The sequence below is a fragment of the Ascaphus truei genome, unplaced genomic scaffold (genome assembly GCF_040206685.1).
Source record: "Ascaphus truei isolate aAscTru1 unplaced genomic scaffold, aAscTru1.hap1 HAP1_SCAFFOLD_1410, whole genome shotgun sequence".
NCBI classification, from domain to species: domain Eukaryota; kingdom Metazoa; phylum Chordata; class Amphibia; order Anura; family Ascaphidae; genus Ascaphus; species Ascaphus truei.
In genome coordinates this window covers 24,800-47,638 of record NW_027454292.1, presented here as the reverse complement: position 1 = coordinate 47,638, position 22,839 = coordinate 24,800, and the positions used below count along the sequence as shown (strand labels likewise).

Sequence of the window (22,839 nt, the reverse complement as noted above, 5' to 3'; positions counted from 1 at the left end):
ATTATCCTGCGGGCCCTGATATTATCCTGCGGGCCCTGGCATTATCCTGCAGGCCCTGATATTATCCTGCGGGCCCTGATATTATCCTGCGGGCCCTGGTATTATCCTGCGGGCCCTGACATTATCCTGCGGGCCCTGATATTATCCTGCGGGCCCTGATATTATCCTGCGGGCCCTGGCATTATCCTGCGGGCCCTGATATTATCCTGCAGGCCCTGGTATTATCCTGCAGGCCCTGGCATTATCCTGCGGGCCCTGGCATTATCCTGCGGGCCCTGATATTATTCTGCAGGCCCTGGCATTATCCTGCGGGCCCTGGTATTATCCTGCGGGCCCTGGTATTATCCTGCGGGCCCTGATATTATCCTGCGGGCCCTGGTATTATCCTGCGGGCCCTGGTATTATCCTGCGTGCCCTGGTATTATCTTGCGGGCCCTGATATTATCCTGCGGGCCCTGATATTATCCTACAGGCCCTGGTATTATCCTGCGGGCCCTGATATTATCCTGCGGGCCCTGATATTATCCTGCGGGCCCTGATATTATCCTGCAGGCCCTGGTATTATCCTGCAGGCCCTGGCATTATCCTGCGGGCCCTGATATTATCCTGCGTGCCCTGGCATTATCCTGCGGGCCCTGATATTATCCTGCGGGCCCTGATATTATCCTGCGGGCCCTGATATTATCCTGCAGGCCCTGGTATTATCCTGCAGGCCCTGGTATTATCCTGCAGGCCCTGGTATTATCCTGCGGGCCCTGGCATTACCCTGCAGGCCCTGATATTATCCTGCGAGCCCTGATATTACCCTGCGGGCCCTGATATTATCCTGCGGGCCCTGGCATTATCCTGCGGGCCCTGGCATTATCCTGCGGGCCCTGGTATTACCCTGCGGGCCCTGATATTACCCTGCAGGCCCTGGTATTATCCTGCGGGCCCTGATATTACCCTGCAGGCCCTGATATTATCCTGCGGGCCCTGATATTATCCTGCGGGCCCTGGTATTATCCTGCGGGCCCTGATATTATCCTGCGGGCCCTGGTATTATCCTGCGGGCCCTGATATTATCCTGCGGGCCCTGATATTATCCTGCGGGCCCTGATATTATCCTGCGGGCCCTGATATTATCCTGCGGGCCCTGATATTATCCTGCGGGCCCTGATATTATCCTGCGGGCCCTGGCATTATCCTGCGGGCCCTGATATTATCCTGCGGGCCCTGGCATTATCCTGCGGGCCCTGGCATTATCCTGCGGGCCCTGATATTATCCTGCAGGCCCTGGTATTATCCTGCAGGCCCTGGTATTATCCTGCGGGCCCTGATATTATCCTGCGGGCCCTGATATTATCCTGCGGGCCCTGATATTATCCTGCGGGCCCTGGTATTATCCTGCAGGCCCTGGTATTATGCAGACACACATACATCACACGCTGACACACGTACATCACACAAAGACACACGTACATCACACGCAGACACACGTACATCACACAAAGACACACGTACATCACACGCAGACACACGTACATCAAACGCAGACACACGTACATCACACAAAGACACACGTACATCACACGCAGACACACGTACATCACACAAAGACACACGTACATCACACGCAGACACACGTACATCACACAAAGACACACGTACATCACACGCAGACACACGTACATCACACACAGGCACACAATCGCCATATACTGGAGACATGCCTGAGTGCGGGGTAATTATTGCTAGCTGCATATGAGAGCATGCACCCCGGTATCATGTGGGGAGGCCTGTCATTGTACCTCACTGGGGACATGGACTGCCAGGGGGGGGGGACAGAGGCGAACCCCCAGAAAATGTCACTGTGACCCTTCCTTTACCTAATATGTGAGCCGCCAGTCCTCATCTATATCCCAGCCTCCTCTCCTCATCTATATCACAGCCTCCTCTCCTCATCTATATCACAGCCTCCTCTCCTCATCTATATCACAGCCTCCTCTCCTCATCTATATCACAGCCTCCTCTCCTCATCTATATCACAGCCTCCAGTCCTCATCTATATCACAGCCTCCAGTCCTCATCTATATCACAGCCTCCTCTCCTCATCTATATCACAGCCTCTTCTCCTCATCTATACCACAGCCTCCTCTCCTCATCTATATCACAGCCTCCTCTCCTCATCTATATCACAGCCTCCAGTCCTCATCTATATAACAGCCTCCAGTCCTCATCTATATCACAGCCTCCTATCCTCATCTATATCACAGCCTCCTCTCCTCATCTATATCACAGCCTCCTCTCCTCATCTATATCACAGCCTCCAATCCTCATCTATATCACAGCCTCCTCTCCTCATCTATATCACAGCCTCCTCTCCTCATCTATATCACAGCCTCCTCTCCTCATCTATATCACAGCCTCCTCTCCTCATCTATATCACAGCCTCCAATCCTCATCTATATCCCAGCCTCCAATCCTCATCTATATCACAGCCTCCTATCCTCATCTATATCACTGCCTCCAATCCTCATCTATATCACAGCCTCCAATCCTCATCTATATCACAGCCTCTTCTCCTCATCTATATCACTGCCTCCAATCCTCATCTATATCACAGCCTCCTATCCTCATCAATATCACAGCCTCCTATCCTCATCTATATCACAGCTTCCTCTCCTCACAGCCTCCTATCCTCATCTATATCACAGCCTCCTATCCTCATCTATATCACAGCCTCCTATCCTCTTCTATATCACAGCCTCCTATCCTCATCTATATCACAGCCTCCTATCCTCATCTATATCACAGCCTCCTATCCTCATCTATATCACAGCTTCCTCTCCTCATCTATATCACAGCCTCCTATCCTCATCTATATCACAGCCTCCTATCCTCATCTATATCACAGCCTCCTATCCTCATCTATATCACAGCTTCCTCTCCTCATCTATATCACAGACTCCTATCCTCATCTATATCACAGCCTCCTATCCTCATCTATATCACAGCCTCCTATCCTCATCTATATCACAGCCTCCTCTCCTCATCTATATCACAGCCTCCTACCTCATCTATATCACAGCCTCATATCCTCATCTATATCACAGTCTCCAATCCTCATCTATATCACAGCCTCCTCTCCTCATCTTTATCAAAGCCTCCTCTCCTCATCTATATCACAGCCTCCTACCTCATCTATATCACAGCCTCCTCTCCTCATCTATATCACAGACTCCTATCCTCATCTATATCACAGCCTCCTATCCTCATCTATATCACAGGCCTCCTATCCTCATCTATATCACAGCCTCCTCTCCTCATCTATATCACAGCCTCCTCTCCTCATCTATATCACAGCCTCCTATCCTCATCTATATCACAGCCTCCTATCCTCATCTATATCACAGCCTCCTCTCCTCATCTATATCAGCCTCCTCTCCTCATCTATATCAGCCTCCTCTCCTCATCTATATCACAGCCTCCTCTCCTCATCTATATCACAGCCTCCTATCCTCATCAATATCACAGCCTCCTATCCTCATCTATATCACAGCCTCCTATCCTCATCTATATCACAGCCTCCTCTCCTCTTCTATATCACAGCCTCCTCTCCTCATCTATATCACAGCCTCCTATCCTCATCTATATCACAGCCTCCTCTCCTCATCTATATCACAGCCTCCTATCCTCTTCTATATCCCAGCCTCCTATCCTCATCTATATCACAGCCTCCTATCCTCATCTATATCACAGCCTCCTCTCCTCATCTATATCACAGCCTCCAATCCTCAGCTATATCACAGCCTCCTATCCTCTTCTATATCACAGCTTCCTATCCTCTTATCTGTCTTCTATCCTTCCTCTTTAACAACATTCTGTATATCTGTCTCAGTCACATGTCCCTGTATACCCCTCCTGTCTCAGTCACATGTCCCTGTATACCCCTCCTGTCTCAGTCACATGTCCCTGTATACCCCTCCTGTCTCAGTCACATGTCCCTGTATACCCCTGCTGTCTCAGTCACATGTCCCTGTTTACCCCTCCTGTCTCAGTCACATGTCCCTGTATACTCTTCCTGTCTCAGTCACATGTCCCTGTATACCCTTGCTGACCTTGTCACAGCCCATGGTACAGTATCTGGAGACCCTGTGAATAACTGCCCCTATACAGGCCCTGCCTGAGATCTGAGACCATCAGTGAGGGCGGAGTGCTGGCCCCTGGGTATGGCCAAGTAGCTGCCAGGCTGGGGTCAGGTTTGGGGTTAAGTGGGGGCACTAGTAATGTTATTGAACCGTTTGCAGAAGACATCATAGGAAGTTTCTTACACACCATCAAATCTCTCCACCTCTCAGCTTGTCTCATTGTCAACTGCACAGGCCACGTGAGGCTTCCTACCCCTGGTCAACAGAGGGAACCCTTGAAGGCAGATGACTGGAGGGGGCATCTCTCCCATTCAGTGTGTGTGTTAAGGTGACCCCTGTATTCAGCCCTGGCTGGGATTCTGAGCACCATAGAGCAGAGCTGGTTCCAGTCTCTGTTGGTTCTCAGACCTGATTTTGGTGCATTTGTTGTCTCTGTGTTGCCTATCCTCTGTATGTCTCCATCCTCCCCCTCCATTAGGGTTATTAAATCCTGAGCTCTCCATCGCCTGCTGGGTCCAGGCTGTGCTCAGCGCTGAGTACGGAAGCTGGAGGTCCCTGGGAGATGCCAAAGGGGGAGACAACGGGGGAACGTGCCGCCAGTGGAGAGAGAGATGGGGAGAAACTGGGGGCTATGGCAGAGGAGGAGAGAGAGGCTTCATGGGTGATAGGGGACCGTCGTAGAGATGAGAAGTGAGGGAAGGTTCTGCCCACAGCTGGCTTGGGAGGTACGGTCTTGGCACCCGGGTGGGCCACAGATGTGATGAGAGGTGGTGGGTCAATGCGAGGTTGTGGCACAGCTTTGGGCTTAGGCTGAAAGGGCCTTCGTAGGGCTGACTCATCCTTGAGTCGGGCAATCTCCATGAAGACGCTGGCTAATGGCTGGAATTGTGGGCACCAGTTCAACAGGTAATCCCAATTGTAGCTGCCACGTAACTCTTCATCGCTGGCCACAATGGCAGTCAGAGAGCCCTCCACGGATGGCTTGCCATCTTCTGGGAATGAGTAGTCCTTGGGGAGGGACATATTGAGGCCGCAGCCCATCCCCATGAAAGCCCCTCCTCCACCTCCATCATCACGGTATAGCTGTGACTGGCCTGATCCCTTCTTGCTCTTGAACCACTGACCTGTATCCATGGAAGGATCACAAGAGATGTCGGAAAGCTGGTCAGCATCCTGCTGGATGCCAGAGTCGGGTCCCCGGGCAGATATGTGCTCTTGCATGGAGGACGTGATACTCGCCACCCGTGGGTACTCGTTAATCATACGAATTTCATCATCCTCGGCAGCCTCTGCTGAACCACGACCACTGGAGTGAGAAGGATCCAGGGATCCTCCCCGAGTGTAAGACCCGTCACCAGCAGAAGACTCAATGGAGTAACCGGGAAGAGTCTGGTGGTAGATACGGTCACCGCTGGCCAGTGTGGACTTGTCATGGCCCATCCTCTGCAGGGTGCTGCGCTGCAAGGTGTCCAGCTGAGCGTCGGCCTCCTGACGTTTCTTCTGGATGCCCCGAGACCTACAGACGACCAGAATGATTGCTACTGCGGCCAGGACCACTACCACTGCCAGCGAGGAAGCCACAGACACAACCAACAGCAGGTTCAGGTCAGGTGCAAGCCCAAAGGACGTATGTGTAACATCCACAGTGAGCTGAGCCATGGCAACACGTGAAGAGGGCAGGGGGCTGTGGGCATGAACCTCTATCGTCATCTCCCTTGTCTCCCGCTTGGACCGACTGGAACGGTGCCTCTGGCTGTCCACTTTTAGATACACATAGCCCATGGTCTCGTTGATACCGAAATATGGTGACGGCTTGGCGAATGAGTAGAGCACCAGACCATCAGCCCCTTCATCCTCATCCGTGGCCTGCACGCAGCCGATGCTCTGGCCTTTTGTGGCTCCCTCCGGCACTTCAAAATTAAAGGAGGGGGCTAGAAATACCGGGTCATACTCATCCTCCCCAGTCACAAAGACTTGGACAGTTACTGTAGCCGAGAAGTTACCAGCATCCACAGCCCTCACAACCATGTTGAAGGCTTTGGTGCGCTCGTAGTCAAAACTCTGCCGAGATCGCAGCTCTCCCGATGTCCTGTTCACCAAGAAGACATCTTGCCCTGCTAGCAGCCCAGGCTCTGCCACTGGAAGGTCCAGCACCGTGTAAAGCAAGTGACCAAACACCCCAGTATCCAGATCGATGGCATGGATGATAGTGAGCAGCGTGTTGACTGGCTGGTTCTCCCTAACGCTGGTTGCCAGAATCTGCACAGGGAAGTAGGGCTTGTTGTCATTGATATCTCTGACCTCCACAGTGACCGGAACCAGTGCAAAGTTGGCTGGACCCCCTTGACCATCAAAGGCCAGGACCACCAGTGCATGCAGAGCCTGTCTCTCCCTGTCTACTGGACGGGCAAGCCGGATAGCTCCAGATGCCTCGTTGATCTGGAAGAGTCGGCTCTCATCCCCAGAGGTGATCCGGTAGCTCACCAGGCCATTGTTCCCAGAATCAGAGTCCTGCGCTAACACACGCAGCACCTCGGAGCCGACAGGTGCTGCCTCACTGACCAGGACGGTGTACTGCGGCCGTGGGAAGACAGGGGGGTTATCGTTGACATCCAGGATGGTGATGAGCACGGGCACAGAGCGGCTCTTCTGTGGCAAACCCCGATCAGAGGCTCCCAGTGTCAGATTGTAGAAGGGGATGGCCTCAAAATCCAGTGGGTCAGCCAAGATGACAGAACCAATGCGCTGAAAGTGCCCATTCCAGAAGCGCAGTCCACTCTGCACCTGGAAGGCATTGCCTGTGTTCCCGCTCAGAATGGTGTAGTCAAGTCCCGAGTTCTCCTGGGCAAGGTCTGCATCAGTGGCCTCCAGAACCAGGATGGTGCTGCCTAGTGGGAGGTCCTCGGACACTGACGCACTGTATTGTGGCTGCGGGAAGGAGGGGGCATGGTCGTTCACATCAAGCACTAGGATCTGCACGACAGTGAGGGAGGCAAGACTCGGGGAGCCGTGGTCACGAGCTTCCACCAACACGTCCACCAGCGGCCACCTTGGGTCCAGTTCCATCTGCTGAGCAGTGAAGAGGGTCCCTACAAAGAGAGTAGAGTATGAAGGGCAGCCCTGGCACAGACCCTCAGACATATTATCACCTGGCACACACCCTCAGACATATTACCACCTGGCACAGGCCCTCAGACATATTACCACCTGGCACAGACCCTCAGACATATTACCACCTGGCACAGACCCTCAGACATATTACCACCTGGCACAGGCCCTCAGACATATTACCACCTGGCACAGACCCTCAGACATATTACCACCTGGCACAGACCCTCAGACATATTACCACCTGGCACAGACCCTCAGACATATTACCACCTGGCACAGACCCTCAGACATATTACCACCTGGCACAGGCTCTCAGACATATTACCACCTGGCACAGGCTCTCAGACATATTACCACCTGGCACAAGGTCTCAGACATATTACCACCTGGCACAGACCCTCAGACATATTACCACCTGGCACAGACCCTCAGACATATTACCACCTGGCACAGACCCTCAGACATATTACCACCTGGCACAGACCCTCAGACATATTACCACCTGGCACAGACCCTCAGACATATTACCACCTGGCACAGACCCTCAGACATATTACCACCTGGCACAGACCCTCAGACATATTACCACCTGGCACAGACCCTCAGACATATTACCACCTGGCACAGACCCTCAGACATATTACCACCTGGCACAGACCCTCAGACATATTACCATTCAAAATAAGTGGGGAGATCAGAGTGACAGTGGTAAATTATCTGTAGACCGGCCGCAATAGCTGGGTTGTTAGTAATATTCAGTCAGACAGGGTGAATGCTAAATACTGCCCCCAGGAGAGGGGTCTGAGTACTAACCATCAGGAGAGGGGTCTGAGTACTAACCCTCAGGAGAGGGGTCTGAGTACTAACCCTCAGGAGAGGGGTCTGAGTACTAACCATCAGGAGAGTGGTCTGAGTACTAACCCTCAGGAGAGGGGTCTGCGTACTAACCATCAGGAGAGGGGTCTGAGTACTAACCATCAGGAGAGGGGTCTGCGTACTACCCATCAGGAAAAGGGTCAGAGTACTAACCCTCAGGAGAGGAGTCTGAGTACTAACCCTCAGGAGAGGGGTCTGAGTACTAACCCTCAGGAGAGGGGTCTGAGTACTAACCCTCAGGAGAGGGGTCTGAGTACTAACCCTCAGGAGAGGGGTCTGAGTACTAACCATCCGGAGAGGGGTCTGAGTACTAACCATCAGGAGAGGGGTCTGAGTACTAACCCTCAGGAGAGGAGTCTGAGTACTAACCATCAGGAAAAGGGTCAGAGTACTAACCCTCAGGAGAGGAGTCTGAGTACTAACCCTCAGGAGAGGGGTCTGAGTACTAACCCTCAGGAGAGGAGTCTGAGTACTAACCCTCAGGAGAGGGGTCTGAGTACTAACCCTCAGGAGAGGAGTCTGAGTACTAACCATCAGGAAAAGGGTCAGAGTACTAACCTTCAGGAGAGGAGTCTGAGTACTAACCCTCAGGAGAGGGGTCTGAGTACTAACCCTCAGGAGAGGGGTCTGAGTACTAACCATCCGGAGAGGGGTCTGAGTACTAACCATCAGGAGAGGGGTCTGCGTACTAACCATCAGGAAAAGGGTCAGAGTACTACCCATCAGGAAAAGGGTCAGAGTACTACCCCTCAGGAAAAAGGCCTGAGTACTAACCCTCAGGAGAGGTGTCTGAGTACTAAACCTCAGGAGAGGAGTCTGAGTACTAACCCTCAGGAGAGGGGTCTGAGTACTAACCCTCAGGAGAGGGGTCTGAGTACTAACCTTCAGGAGAGGGGTCTGAGTACTAACCCTCAGGAAAAGGCTTTGAGAGAATATCCCACAGGTTAAGGGCCTGAGTACTGACCTTTAGGAGAAGGGTCTAAGTACTGACACTCAGAGCAGGACTCTAAACAACTGCCCCTAGGAAGTGTTGGTGAGAGGTAGCTGTGTAAAAGTACCATTCTCAGGGTGGATGTGGAAGACCCCGTTCTCTGCAGACAGCACTCTGTAGGTGACTCTTCCATTTTCCCCGGAGTCTCTGTCAGTGGATGTAACGGTGACGAGGGGGGTCCCTGCCGGAGTGTGCTCCAAGACGGTCACCTGGGAAGGGGAGATAGGCTGTGACTCTGTACCATACACACGTCTCTGCCTGCATCGGTCACCTGGGAAGGGGAGATAGGCTGTGACTCTGTGCCATACACACGTCTCTGCCTGCATCGGTCACCTGGGAAGGGGAGATAGGCTGTGACTCTGTGCCATACACACGTCTCTGCCTGCATCGGTCACCTGGGAAGGGGAGATAGGCTGTGACTCTGTACCATACAGTACACACGTCTCTGCCTGCATCGGTCACCTGGGAAAGGGAGATAGGCTGTGACTCTGTACCATACACACGTCTCTGCCTGCATCGGTCACCTGGGAAGGGGAGATAGGCTGTGACTCTGTACCATACACACGTCTCTGCCTGCATCGGTCACCTGGGAAGGGGAGATAGGCTGTGACTCTGTGCCATACACACGTCTCTGCCTGCATCGGTCACCTGGGAAGGGGAGATAGGCTGTGACTCTGTACCATACAGTACACACGTCTCTGCCTGCATCGGTCACCTGGGAAGGGGAGATAGGCTGTGACTCTGTACCATACAGTACACACATCTCTGCCTGCATCGGTCACCTGGGAAGGGGAGATAGGCTGTGACTCTGTACCATACACACGTCTCTGCCTGCATCGGTCACCTGGGAAGGGGAGATAGGCTGTGACTCTGTGCCATACACACGTCTCTGCCTGCATCGGACACCTGGGAAGGGGAGATAGGCTGTGACTCTGTACCATACACACATCTCTGCCTGCATCGGTCACCTGGGAAGGGGAGATAGGCTGTGACTCTGTACCATACACACGTCTCTGCCTGCATCGGTCACCTGGGAAGGGGAGATAGGCTGTGACTCTGTACCATACACACGTCTCTGCCTGCATCGGTCACCTGGGAAGGGGAGATAGGCTGTGACTCTGTACCATACACACGTCTCTGCCTGCATCGGTCACCTGGGAAGGGGAGATAGGCTGTGACTCTGTACCATACACACGTCTCTGCCTGCATCGGTCACCTGGGAAGGGGAGATAGGTTGTGACTCTGTACCATACACACGTCTCTGCCTGCATCGGTCACCTGGGAAGGGGAGAAAGGCTGTGACTCTGTACCATACACACGTCTCTGCCTGCATCGGTCACCTGGGAAGGGGAGATAGGCTGTGACTCTGTACCATACACACGTCTCTGCCTGCATCGGTCACCTGGGAAGGGGAGATAGGCTGTGACTCTGTGCCATACACACGTCTCTGCCTGCATCGGTCACCTGGGAAGGGGAGATAGGCTGTGACTCTGTGCCATACACACGTCTCTGCCTGCATCGGTCACCTGGGAAGGGGAGATAGGCTGTGACTCTGTACCATACACATGTCTCTGCCTGCATCGGTCACCTGGGAAGGGGAGATAGGCTGTGACTCTGTACCATACACACGTCTCTGCCTGCATCGGTCACCTGGGAAGGGGAGATAGGCTGTGACTCTGTACCATACACACGTCTCTGCCTGCATCGGTCACCTGGGAAGGGGAGATAGGCTGTGACTCTGTACCATACACACGTCTCTGCCTGCATCGGTCACCTGGGAAGGGGAGATAGGCTGTGACTCTGTGCCATACACACGTCTCTGTCTGCATCGGTCACCTGGGAAGGGGAGATAGGCTGTGACTCTGTGCCATACACACGTCTCTGCCTGCATCGGTCACCTGGGAAGGGGAGATAGGCTGTGACTCTGTGCCATACACACGTCTCTGCCTGCATCGGTCACCTGGGAAGGGGAGATAGGCTGTGACTCTGTGCCATACACACGTCTCTGCCTGCATCGGTCACCTGGGAAGGGGAGATAGGCTGTGACTCTGTGCCATACACACGTCTCTGCCTGCATCGGTCACCTGGGAAGGGGAGATAGGCTGTGACTCTGTGCCATACACACGTCTCTGCCTGCATCGGACACCTGGGAAGGGGAGATAGGCTGTGACTCTGTGCCATACACACGTCTCTGCCTGCATCAGTCACCTGGGAAGGGGAGATAGGCTGTGACTCTGTACCATACACACGTCTCTGCCTGCATCGGTCACCTGGGAAGGGGAGATAGGCAGTGACTCTGTACCATACACACGTCTCTGCCTGCATCGGTCACCTGGGAAGGGGAGATAGGCTGTGACTCTGTACCATACACACGTCTCTGCCTGCATCGGTCACCTGGGAAGGGGAGATAGGCTGTGACTCTGTACCATACACACGTCTCTGCCTGCATCGGTCACCTGGGAAGGGGAGATAGGCTGTGACTCTGTACCATACACACGTCTCTGCCTGCATCGGTCACCTGGGAAGGGGAGATAGGCTGTGACTCTGTACCATACACACGTCTCTGCCTGCATCGGACACCTGGGAAGGGGAGATAGGCTGTGACTCTGTGCCATACACACGTCTCTGCCTGCATCGGTCACCTGGGAAGGGGAGATAGGCTGTGACTCTGTGCCATACACACGTCTCTGCCTGCATCGGTCACCTGGGAAGGGGAGATAGGCTGTGACTCTGTACCATACACACGTCTCTGCCTGCATCGATCACCTGGGAAGGGGAGATAGGCTGTGACTCTGTACATACACACGTCTCTGCCTGCATCGGTCACCTGGGAAGGGGAGATAGGCTGTGACTCTGTGCCATACACACGTCTCTGCCTGCATCGGTCACCTGGGAAGGGGAGATAGGCTGTGACTCTGTACCATACACACGTCTCTGCCTGCATCGGTCACCTGGGAAGGGGAGATAGGCTGTGACTCTGTGCCATACACACGTCTCTGCCTGCATCGGTCACCTGGGAAGGGGAGATAGGCTGTGACTCTGTACCATACACACGTCTCTGCCTGCATCGGTCACCTGGGAAGGGTAGATTGGCTGTGACTCTGTACCATACACACGTCTCTGCCTGCATCGGTCACCTGGGAAGGGGAGATAGGCTGTGACTCTGTGCCATACACACGTCTCTGCCTGCATCGGTCACCTGGGAAGGGGAGATAGGCTGTGACTCTGTACCATACACACGTCTCTGCCTGCATCGGTCACCTGGGAAGGGGAGATAGGCTGTGACTCTGTACCATACACACGTCTCTGCCTGCATCGGTCACCTAGGAAGGGGAGATAGGCTGTGACTCTGTGCCATACACACGTCTCTGCCTGCATCGGTCACCTGGGAAGGGGAGATAGGCAGTGACTCTGTACCATACACACGTCTCTGCCTGCATCGGTCACCTGGGAAGGGGAGATAGGCTGTGACTCTGTACCATACACACGTCTCTGCCTGCATCGGTCACCTGGGAAGGGGAGATAGGCTGTGACTCTGTACCATACACACGTCTCTGCCTGCATCGGTCACCTGGGAAGGGGAGATAGGCTGTGACTCTGTACCATACACACGTCTCTGCCTGCATCGGTCACCTGGGAAGGGGAGATAGGCTGTGACTCTGTACCATACACACGTCTCTGCCTGCATCGGACACCTGGGAAGGGGAGATAGGCTGTGACTCTGTGCCATACACACGTCTCTGCCTGCATCGGACACCTGGGAAGGGGAGATAGGCTGTGACTCTGTGCCATACACACGTCTCTGCCTGCATCGGTCACCTGGGAAGGGGAGATAGGCTGTGACTCTGTGCCATACACACGTCTCTGCCTGCATCGGTCACCTGGGAAGGGGAGATAGGCTGTGACTCTGTACCATACACACGTCTCTGCCTGCATCGATCACCTGGGAAGGGGAGATAGGCTGTGACTCTGTACATACACACGTCTCTGCCTGCATCGGTCACCTGGGAAGGGGAGATAGGCTGTGACTCTGTGCCATACACACGTCTCTGCCTGCATCGGTCACCTGGGAAGGGGAGATAGGCTGTGACTCTGTACCATACACACGTCTCTGCCTGCATCGGTCACCTGGGAAGGGGAGATAGGCTGTGACTCTGTGCCATACACACGTCTCTGCCTGCATCGGTCACCTGGGAAGGGGAGATAGGCTGTGACTCTGTACCATACACACGTCTCTGCCTGCATCGGTCACCTGGGAAGGGGAGATAGGCTGTGACTCTGTACCATACACACGTCTCTGCCTGCATCGGTCACCTGGGAAGGGGAGATAGGCTGTGACTCTGTGCCATACACACGTCTCTGCCTGCATCGGTCACCTGGGAAGGGGAGATAGGCTGTGACTCTGTACCATACACACGTCTCTGCCTGCATCGGTCACCTGGGAAGGGGAGATAGGCTGTGACTCTGTACCATACACACGTCTCTGCCTGCATCGGTCACCTAGGAAGGGGAGATAGGCTGTGACTCTGTGCCATACACACGTCTCTGCCTGCATCGGTCACCTGGGAAGGGGAGATAGGCTGTGACTCTGTACCATACACACGTCTCTGCCTGCATCGGACACCTGGGAAGGGGAGATAGGCTGTGACTCTGTGCCATACACACGTCTCTGTCTGCATCGGTCACCTGGGAAGGGGAGATAGGCTGTGACTCTGTACCATACACACGTCTCTGCCTGCATCGGTCACCTGGGAAGGGGAGATAGGCTGTGACTCTGTACCATACACACGTCTCTGCCTGCATCGGTCACCTGGGAAGGGGAGATAGGCTGTGACTCTGTACCATACACACGTCTCTGCCTGCATCGGTCACCTGGGAAGGGGAGATAGGCTGTGACTCTGTACCATACACACGTCTCTGTCTGCATCGGTCACCTGGGAAGGGGAGATAGGCTGTGACTCTGTACCATACACACGTCTCTGCCTGCATCGGTCACCTGGGAAGGGGAGATAGGCTGTGACTCTGTACCATACACACGTCTCTGCCTGCATCGGTCACCTGGGAAGGGGAGATAGGCTGTGACTCTGTACCATACACACGTCTCTGCCTGCATCGGTCACCTGGGAAGGGGAGATAGGCTGTGACTCTGTACCATACACACGTCTCTGCCTGCATCGGTCACCTGGGAAGGGGAGATAGGCTGTGACTCTGTACCATACACACGTCTCTGCCTGCATCGGTCACCTGGGAAGGGGAGATAGGCTGTGACTCTGTACCATACACACGTCTCTGCCTGCATCGGTCACCTGGGAAGGGGAGATAGGCTGTGACTCTGTACCATACACACGTCTCTGCCTGCATCGGTCACCTGGGAAGGGGAGATAGGCTGTGACTCTGTACCATACACACGTCTCTGCCTGCATCGGTCACCTGGGAAGGGGAGATAGGCTGTGACTCTGTACCATACACACGTCTCTGCCTGCATCGGTCACCTGGGAAGGGGAGATAGGCTGTGACTCTGTACCATACACACGTCTCTGCCTGCATCGGACACCTGGGAAGGGGAGATAGGCTGTGACTCTGTGCCATACACACGTCTCTGCCTGCATCGGTCACCTGGGAAGGGGAGATAGGCTGTGACTCTGTGCCATACACACGTCTCTGCCTGCATCGGTCACCTGGGAAGGGGAGATAGGCTGTGACTCTGTGCCATACACACGTCTCTGCCTGCATCGGTCACCTGGGAAGGGGAGATAGGCTGTGACTCTGTACCATACACACGTCTCTGCCTGCATCGGTCACCTGGGAAGGGTAGATAGGCTGTGACTCTGTACCATACACACGTCTCTGCCTGCATCGGTCACCTGGGAAGGGGAGATAGGCTGTGACTCTGTACCATACACACGTCTCTGCCTGCATCGGACACCTGGGAAGGGGAGATAGGCTGTAACTCTGTACCATACACACGTCTCTGCCTGCATCGGTCACCTGGGAAGGGGAGATAGGCTGTGACTCTGTGCCATACACACGTCTCTGCCTGCATCGGTCACCTGGGAAGGGGAGATAGGCTGTGACTCTGTGCCATACACACGTCTCTGCCTGCATCGGTCACCTGGGAAGGGGAGATAGGCTGTGACTCTGTGCCATACACACGTCTCTGCCTGCATCGGTCACCTGGGAAGGGGAGATAGGCTGTGACTCTGTCCCATACACACGTCTCTGCCTGCATCGGTCACCTGGGAAGGGGAGATAGGCTGTGACTCTGTGCCATACACACGTCTCTGCCTGCATCGGTCACCTGGGAAGGGGAGATAGGCTGTGACTCTGTGCCATACACACGTCTCTGCCTGCATCGGTCACCTGGGAAGGGGAGATAGGCTGTGACTCTGTGCCATACACACGTCTCTGCCTGCATCGGACACCTGGGAAGGGGAGATAGGCTGTGACTCTGTGCCATACACACGTCTCTGCCTGCATCGGTCACCTGGGAAGGGGAGATAGGCTGTGACTCTGTACCATACACACGTCTCTGCCTGCATCGGTCACCTGGGAAGGGGAGATAGGCAGTGACTCTGTACCATACACACGTCTCTGCCTGCATCGGTCACCTGGGAAGGGGAGATAGGCTGTGACTCTGTACCATACACACGTCTCTGCCTGCATCGGTCACCTGGGAAGGGGAGATAGGCTGTGACTCTGTACCATACACACGTCTCTGCCTGCATCGGTCACCTGGGAAGGGGAGATAGGCTGTGACTCTGTACCATACACACGTCTCTGCCTGCATCGGACACCTGGGAAGGGGAGATAGGCTGTGACTCTGTACCATACACACGTCTCTGCCTGCATCGGTCACCTGGGAAGGGGAGATAGGCTGTGACTCTGTGCCATACACACGTCTCTGCCTGCATCGGTCACCTGGGAAGGGGAGATAGGCTGTGACTCTGTACCATACACACGTCTCTGCCTGCATCGGTCACCTGGGAAGGGGAGATAGGCTGTGACTCTGTACCATACACACGTCTCTGCCTGCATCGATCACCTGGGAAGGGGAGATAGGCTGTGACTCTGTACATACACACGTCTCTGCCTGCATCGGTCACCTGGGAAGGGGAGATAGGCTGTGACTCTGTGCCATACACACGTCTCTGCCTGCATCGGTCACCTGGGAAGGGGAGATAGGCTGTGACTCTGTACCATACACACGTCTCTGCCTGCATCGGTCACCTGGGAAGGGGAGATAGGCTGTGACTCTGTGCCATACACACGTCTCTGCCTGCATCGGTCACCTGGGAAGGGGAGATAGGCTGTGACTCTGTACCATACACACGTCTCTGCCTGCATCGGTCACCTGGGAAGGGGAGATAGGCTGTGACTCTGTACCATACACACGTCTCTGCCTGCATCGGTCACCTGGGAAGGGGAGATAGGCTGTGACTCTGTGCCATACACACGTCTCTGCCTGCATCGGTCACCTGGGAAGGGGAGATAGGCTGTGACTCTGTACCATACACACGTCTCTGCCTGCATCGGTCACCTGGGAAGGGGAGATAGGCTGTGACTCTGTACCATACACACGTCTCTGCCTGCATCGGTCACCTAGGAAGGGGAGATAGGCTGTGACTCTTTGCCATACACACGTCTCTGCCTGCATCGGTCACCTGGGAAGGGGAGATAGGCTGTGACTCTGTACCATACACACGTCTCTGCCTGCATCGGACACCTGGGAAGGGGAGATAGGCTGTGACTCTGTACCATACACACGTCTCTGCCTGCATCGGACACCTGGGAAGGGGAGATAGGCTGTGACTCTGTGCCATACACACGTCTCTGCCTGCATCGGTCACCTGGGAAGGGGAGATAGGCTGTGACTCTGTACCATACACACGTCTCTGTCTGCATCGGTCACCTGGGAAGGGGAGATAGGCTGTGACTCTGTACCATACACACGTCTCTGCCTGCATCGGTCACCTGGGAAGGGGAGATAGGCTGTGACTCTGTACCATACACACGTCTCTGCCTGCATCGGTCACCTGGGAAGGGGAGATAGGCTGTGACTCTGTGCCATACACATGTCTCTGCCTGCATCGGTCACCTGGGAAGGGGAGATAGGCTGTGACTCTGTACCATACACACGTCTCTGTCTGCATCGGTCACCTGGGAAGGGGAGATAGGCTGTGACTCTGTACCATACACACGTCTCTGCCTGCATCGGTCACCTGGGAAGGGGAGATAGGCTGTGACTCTGTACCATACACACGTCTCTGCCTGCATCGGTCACCTGGGAAGGGGAGATAGGCTGTGACTCTGTACCATACACACGTCTCTGCCTGCATCGGTCACCTGGGAAGGGGAGATAGGCTGTGACTCTGTACCATACACACGTCTCTGCCTGCATCGGTCACCTGGGAAGGGGAGATAGGCTGTGACTCTGTACCATACACACGTCTCTGCCTGCATCGGTCACCTGGGAAGGGGAGATAGGCTGTGACTCTGTACCATACACACGTCTCTGCCTGCATCGGTCACCTGGGAAGGGGAGATAGGCTGTGACTCTGTGCCATACACACGTCTCTGCCTGCATCGGTCACCTGGGAAGGGGAGATAGGCTGTGACTCTGTGCCATACACACGTCTCTGCCTGCATCGGTCACCTGGGAAGGGGAGATAGGCTGTGACTCTGTGCCATACACACGTCTCTGCCTGCATCGGTCACCTGGGAAGGGGAGATAGGCTGTGACTCTGTACCATACACACGTCTCTGCCTGCATCGGTCACCTGGGAAGGGGAGATAGGCTGTGACTCTGTACCATACACACGTCTCTGCCTGCATCGGTCACCTGGGAAGGGGAGATAGGCTGTGACTCTGTACCATACACACGTCTCTGCCTGCATCGGACACCTGGGAAGGGGAGATAGGCTGTGACTCTGTACCATACACACGTCTCTGCCTGCATCGGTCACCTGGGAAGGGGAGATAGGCTGTGACTCTGTGCCATACACACGTCTCTGCCTGCATCGGTCACCTGGGAAGGGGAGATAGGCTGTGACTCTGTGCCATACACACGTCTCTGCCTGCATCGGTCACCTGGGAAGGGGAGATAGGCTGTGACTCTGTGCCATACACACGTCTCTGCCTGCATCGGTCACCTGGGAAGGGGAGATAGGCTGTGACTCTGTACCATACACACGTCTCTGCCTGCATCGGTCACCTGGGAAGGGGAGATAGGCTGTGACTCTGTGCCATACACACGTCTCTGCCTGCATCGGTCACCTGGGAAGGGGAGATAGGCTGTGACTCTGTACCATACACACGTCTCTGCCTGCATCGGTCACCTGGGAAGGGGAGATAGGCTGTGACTCTGTACCATACACACGTCTCTGCCTGCATCGGTCACCTGGGAAGGGGAGATAGGCTGTGACTCTGTACCATACACACGTCTCTGCCTGCATCGGTCACCTGGGAAGGGGAGATAGGCTGTGACTCTGTACCATACACACGTCTCTGCCTGCATCGGTCACCTGGGAAGGGGAGATAGGCTGTGACTCTGTGCCATACACACGTCTCTGCCTGCATCGGTCACCTGGGAAGGGGAGATAGGCTGTGACTCTGTGCCATACACACGTCTCTGCCTGCATCGGTCACCTGGGAAGGGGAGATAGGCTGTGACTCTGTACCATACACACGTCTCTGCCTGCATCGGTCACCTGGGAAGGGGAGATAGGCAGTGACTCTGTACCATACACACGTCTCTGCCTGCATCGGTCACCTGGGAAGGGGAGATAGGCTGTGACTCTGTGCCATACACACGCCTCTGCCTGCATCGGTCACCTGGGAAGGGGAGATAGGCTGTGACTCTGTGCCATACACACGTCTCTGCCTGCATCGGTCACCTGGGAAGGGGAGATAGGCAGTGACTCTGTGCCATACACACGTCTCTGCCTGCATCGGTCACCTGGGAAGGGGAGATAGGCAGTGACTCTGTACCATACACACGTCTCTGCCTGCATCGGTCACCTGGGAAGGGGAGATAGGCTGTGACTCTGTACCATACACACGTCTCTGCCTGCATCGGTCACCTGGGAAGGGGAGATAGGCTGTGACTCTGTGCCATACACACGTCTCTGCCTGCATCGGTCACCTGGGAAGGGGAGATAGGCTGTGACTCTGTACCATACACACGTCTCTGCCTGCATCAGTCACCTGGGAAGGGGAGATAGGCTGTGACTCTGTGCCATACACACGTCTCTGCCTGCATCGGTCACCTGGGAAGGGGAGATAGGCTGTGACTCTGTACCATACACACGTCTCTGCCTGCATCGGTCACCTGGGAAGGGGAGATAGGCTGTGACTCTGTGCCATACACACGTCTCTGCCTGCATCGGTCACCTGGGAAGGGGAGATAGGCTGTGACTCTGTACCATACAGTACACACGTCTCTGCCTGCATCGGTCACCTGGGAAGGGGAGATAGGCTGTGACTCTGTACCATACAGTACACACGTCTCTGCCTGCATCGGTCACCTGGGAAAGGGAGATAGGCTGTGACTCTGTACCATACACACGTCTCTGCCTGCATCGGTCACCTGGGAAGGGGAGATAGGCTGTGACTCTGTACCATACACACGTCTCTGCCTGCATCGGTCACCTGGGAAGGGGAGATAGGCTGTGACTCTGTGCCATACACACGTCTCTGCCTGCATCGGTCACCTGGGAAGGGGAGATAGGCTGTGACTCTGTACCATACAGTACACACGTCTCTGCCTGCATCGGTCACCTGGGAAGGGGAGATAGGCTGTGACTCTGTACCATACAGTACACACATCTCTGCCTGCATCGGTCACCTGGGAAGGGGAGATAGGCTGTGACTCTGTACCATACACACGTCTCTGCCTGCATCGGTCACCTGGGAAGGGGAGATAGGCTGTGACTCTGTGCCATACACACGTCTCTGCCTGCATCGGACACCTGGGAAGGGGAGATAGGCTGTGACTCTGTACCATACACACATCTCTGCCTGCATCGGTCACCTGGGAAGGGGAGATAGGCTGTGACTCTGTACCATACACACGTCTCTGCCTGCATCGGTCACCTGGGAAGGGGAGATAGGCTGTGACTCTGTACCATACACACGTCTCTGCCTGCATCGGTCACCTGGGAAGGGGAGATAGGCTGTGACTCTGTACCATACACACGTCTCTGCCTGCATCGGTCACCTGGGAAGGGGAGATAGGCTGTGACTCTGTACCATACACACGTCTCTGCCTGCATCGGTCACCTGGGAAGGGGAGATAGGTTGTGACTCTGTACCATACACACGTCTCTGCCTGCATCGGTCACCTGGGAAGGGGAGAAAGGCTGTGACTCTGTACCATACACACGTCTCTGCCTGCATCGGTCACCTGGGAAGGGGAGATAGGCTGTGACTCTGTACCATACACACGTCTCTGCCTACATCGGTCACCTGGGAAGGGGAGATAGGCTGTGACTCTGTGCCATACACACGTCTCTGCCTGCATCGGTCACCTGGGAAGGGGAGATAGGCTGTGACTCTGTGCCATACACACGTCTCTGCCTGCATCGGTCACCTGGGAAGGGGAGATAGGCTGTGACTCTGTACCATACACACGTCTCTGCCTGCATCGGTCACCTGGGAAGGGGAGATAGGCTGTGACTCTGTACCATACACACGTCTCTGCCTGCATCGGTCACCTGGGAAGGGGAGATAGGCTGTGACTCTGTACCATACACACGTCTCTGCCTGCATCGGTCACCTGGGAAGGGGAGATAGGCTGTGACTCTGTACCATACACACGTCTCTGCCTGCATCGGTCACCTGGGAAGGGGAGATAGGCTGTGACTCTGTGCCATACACACGTCTCTGTCTGCATCGGTCACCTGGGAAGGGGAGATAGGCTGTGACTCTGTGCCATACACACGTCTCTGCCTGCATCGGTCACCTGGGAAGGGGAGATAGGCTGTGACTCTGTGCCATACACACGTCTCTGCCTGCATCGGTCACCTGGGAAGGGGAGATAGGCTGTGACTCTGTGCCATACACACGTCTCTGCCTGCATCGGTCACCTGGGAAGGGGAGATAGGCTGTGACTCTGTACCATACACACGTCTCTGCCTGCATCGGTCACCTGGGAAGGGGAGATAGGCTGTGACTCTGTGCCATACACACGTCTCTGCCTGCATCGGTCACCTGGGAAGGGGAGATAGGCTGTGACTCTGTGCCATACACACGTCTCTGCCTGCATCGGTCACCTGGGAAGGGGAGATAGGCTGTGACTCTGTGCCATACACACGTCTCTGCCTGCATCGGTCACCTGGGAAGGGGAGATAGGCTGTGACTCTGTGCCATACACACGTCTCTGCCTGCATCGGTCACCTGGGAAGGGGAGATAGGCTGTGACTCTGTGCCATACACACGTCTCTGCCTGCATCGGACACCTGGGAAGGGGAGATAGGCTGTGACTCTGTGCCATACACACGTCTCTGCCTGCATCGGTCACCTGGGAAGGGGAGATAGGCTGTGACTCTGTACCATACACACGTCTCTGCCTGCATCGGTCACCTGGGAAGGGGAGATAGGCAGTGACTCTGTACCATACACACGTCTCTGCCTGCATCGGTCACCTGGGAAGGGGAGATAGGCTGTGACTCTGTACCATACACACGTCTCTGCCTGCATCGGTCACCTGGGAAGGGGAGATAGGCTGTGACTCTGTACCATACACACGTCTCTGCCTGCATCGGTCACCTGGGAAGGGGAGATAGGCTGTGACTCTGTACCATACACACGTCTCTGCCTGCATCGGTCACCTGGGAAGGGGAGATAGGCTGTGACTCTGTACCATACACACGTCTCTGCCTGCATCGGACACCTGGGAAGGGGAGATAGGCTGTGACTCTGTGCCATACACACGTCTCTGCCTGCATCGGTCACCTGGGAAGGGGAGATAGGCTGTGACTCTGTGCCATACACACGTCTCTGCCTGCATCGGTCACCTGGGAAGGGGAGATAGGCTGTGACTCTGTACCATACACACGTCTCTGCCTGCATCGATCACCTGGGAAGGGGAGATAGGCTGTGACTCTGTACATACACACGTCTCTGCCTGCATCGGTCACCTGGGAAGGGGAGATAGGCTGTGACTCTGTGCCATACACACGTCTCTGCCTGCATCGGTCACCTGGGAAGGGGAGATAGGCTGTGACTCTGTACCATACACACGTCTCTGCCTGCATCGGTCACCTGGGAAGGGGAGATAGGCTGTGACTCTGTGCCATACACACGTCTCTGCCTGCATCGGTCACCTGGGAAGGGGAGATAGGCTGTGACTCTGTACCATACACACGTCTCTGCCTGCATCGGTCACCTGGGAAGGGTAGATTGGCTGTGACTCTGTACCATACACACGTCTCTGCCTGCATCGGTCACCTGGGAAGGGGAGATAGGCTGTGACTCTGTGCCATACACACGTCTCTGCCTGCATCGGTCACCTGGGAAGGGGAGATAGGCTGTGACTCTGTACCATACACACGTCTCTGCCTGCATCGGTCACCTGGGAAGGGGAGATAGGCTGTGACTCTGTACCATACACACGTCTCTGCCTGCATCGGTCACCTAGGAAGGGGAGATAGGCTGTGACTCTGTGCCATACACACGTCTCTGCCTGCATCGGTCACCTGGGAAGGGGAGATAGGCTGTGACTCTGTACCATAC

The 22,839-nt window shown here is 55.1% G+C and overlaps 1 protein-coding gene across 1 annotated transcript in view; it reads right to left on the bottom strand.

The window, feature by feature from the left end:
• Positions 1-1,198: 1,198 nt before the first annotated feature.
• Positions 1,199-22,839, bottom strand: part of LOC142475841 (protocadherin-16-like) — a 46,434-nt gene continuing 24,793 nt past the window's right edge. Inside the window, exons 6-7 of the mRNA XM_075581560.1 lie at positions 9,176-9,317; positions 1,199-7,219 (exon numbers count right to left, since the gene is read on the bottom strand). Of these exons, the coding sequence (XP_075437675.1) occupies positions 4,614-7,219; positions 9,176-9,317 (2,748 nt within the window). The 3' untranslated portion in view covers positions 1,199-4,613. The remainder of the gene's footprint in view (positions 7,220-9,175; positions 9,318-22,839) is intronic.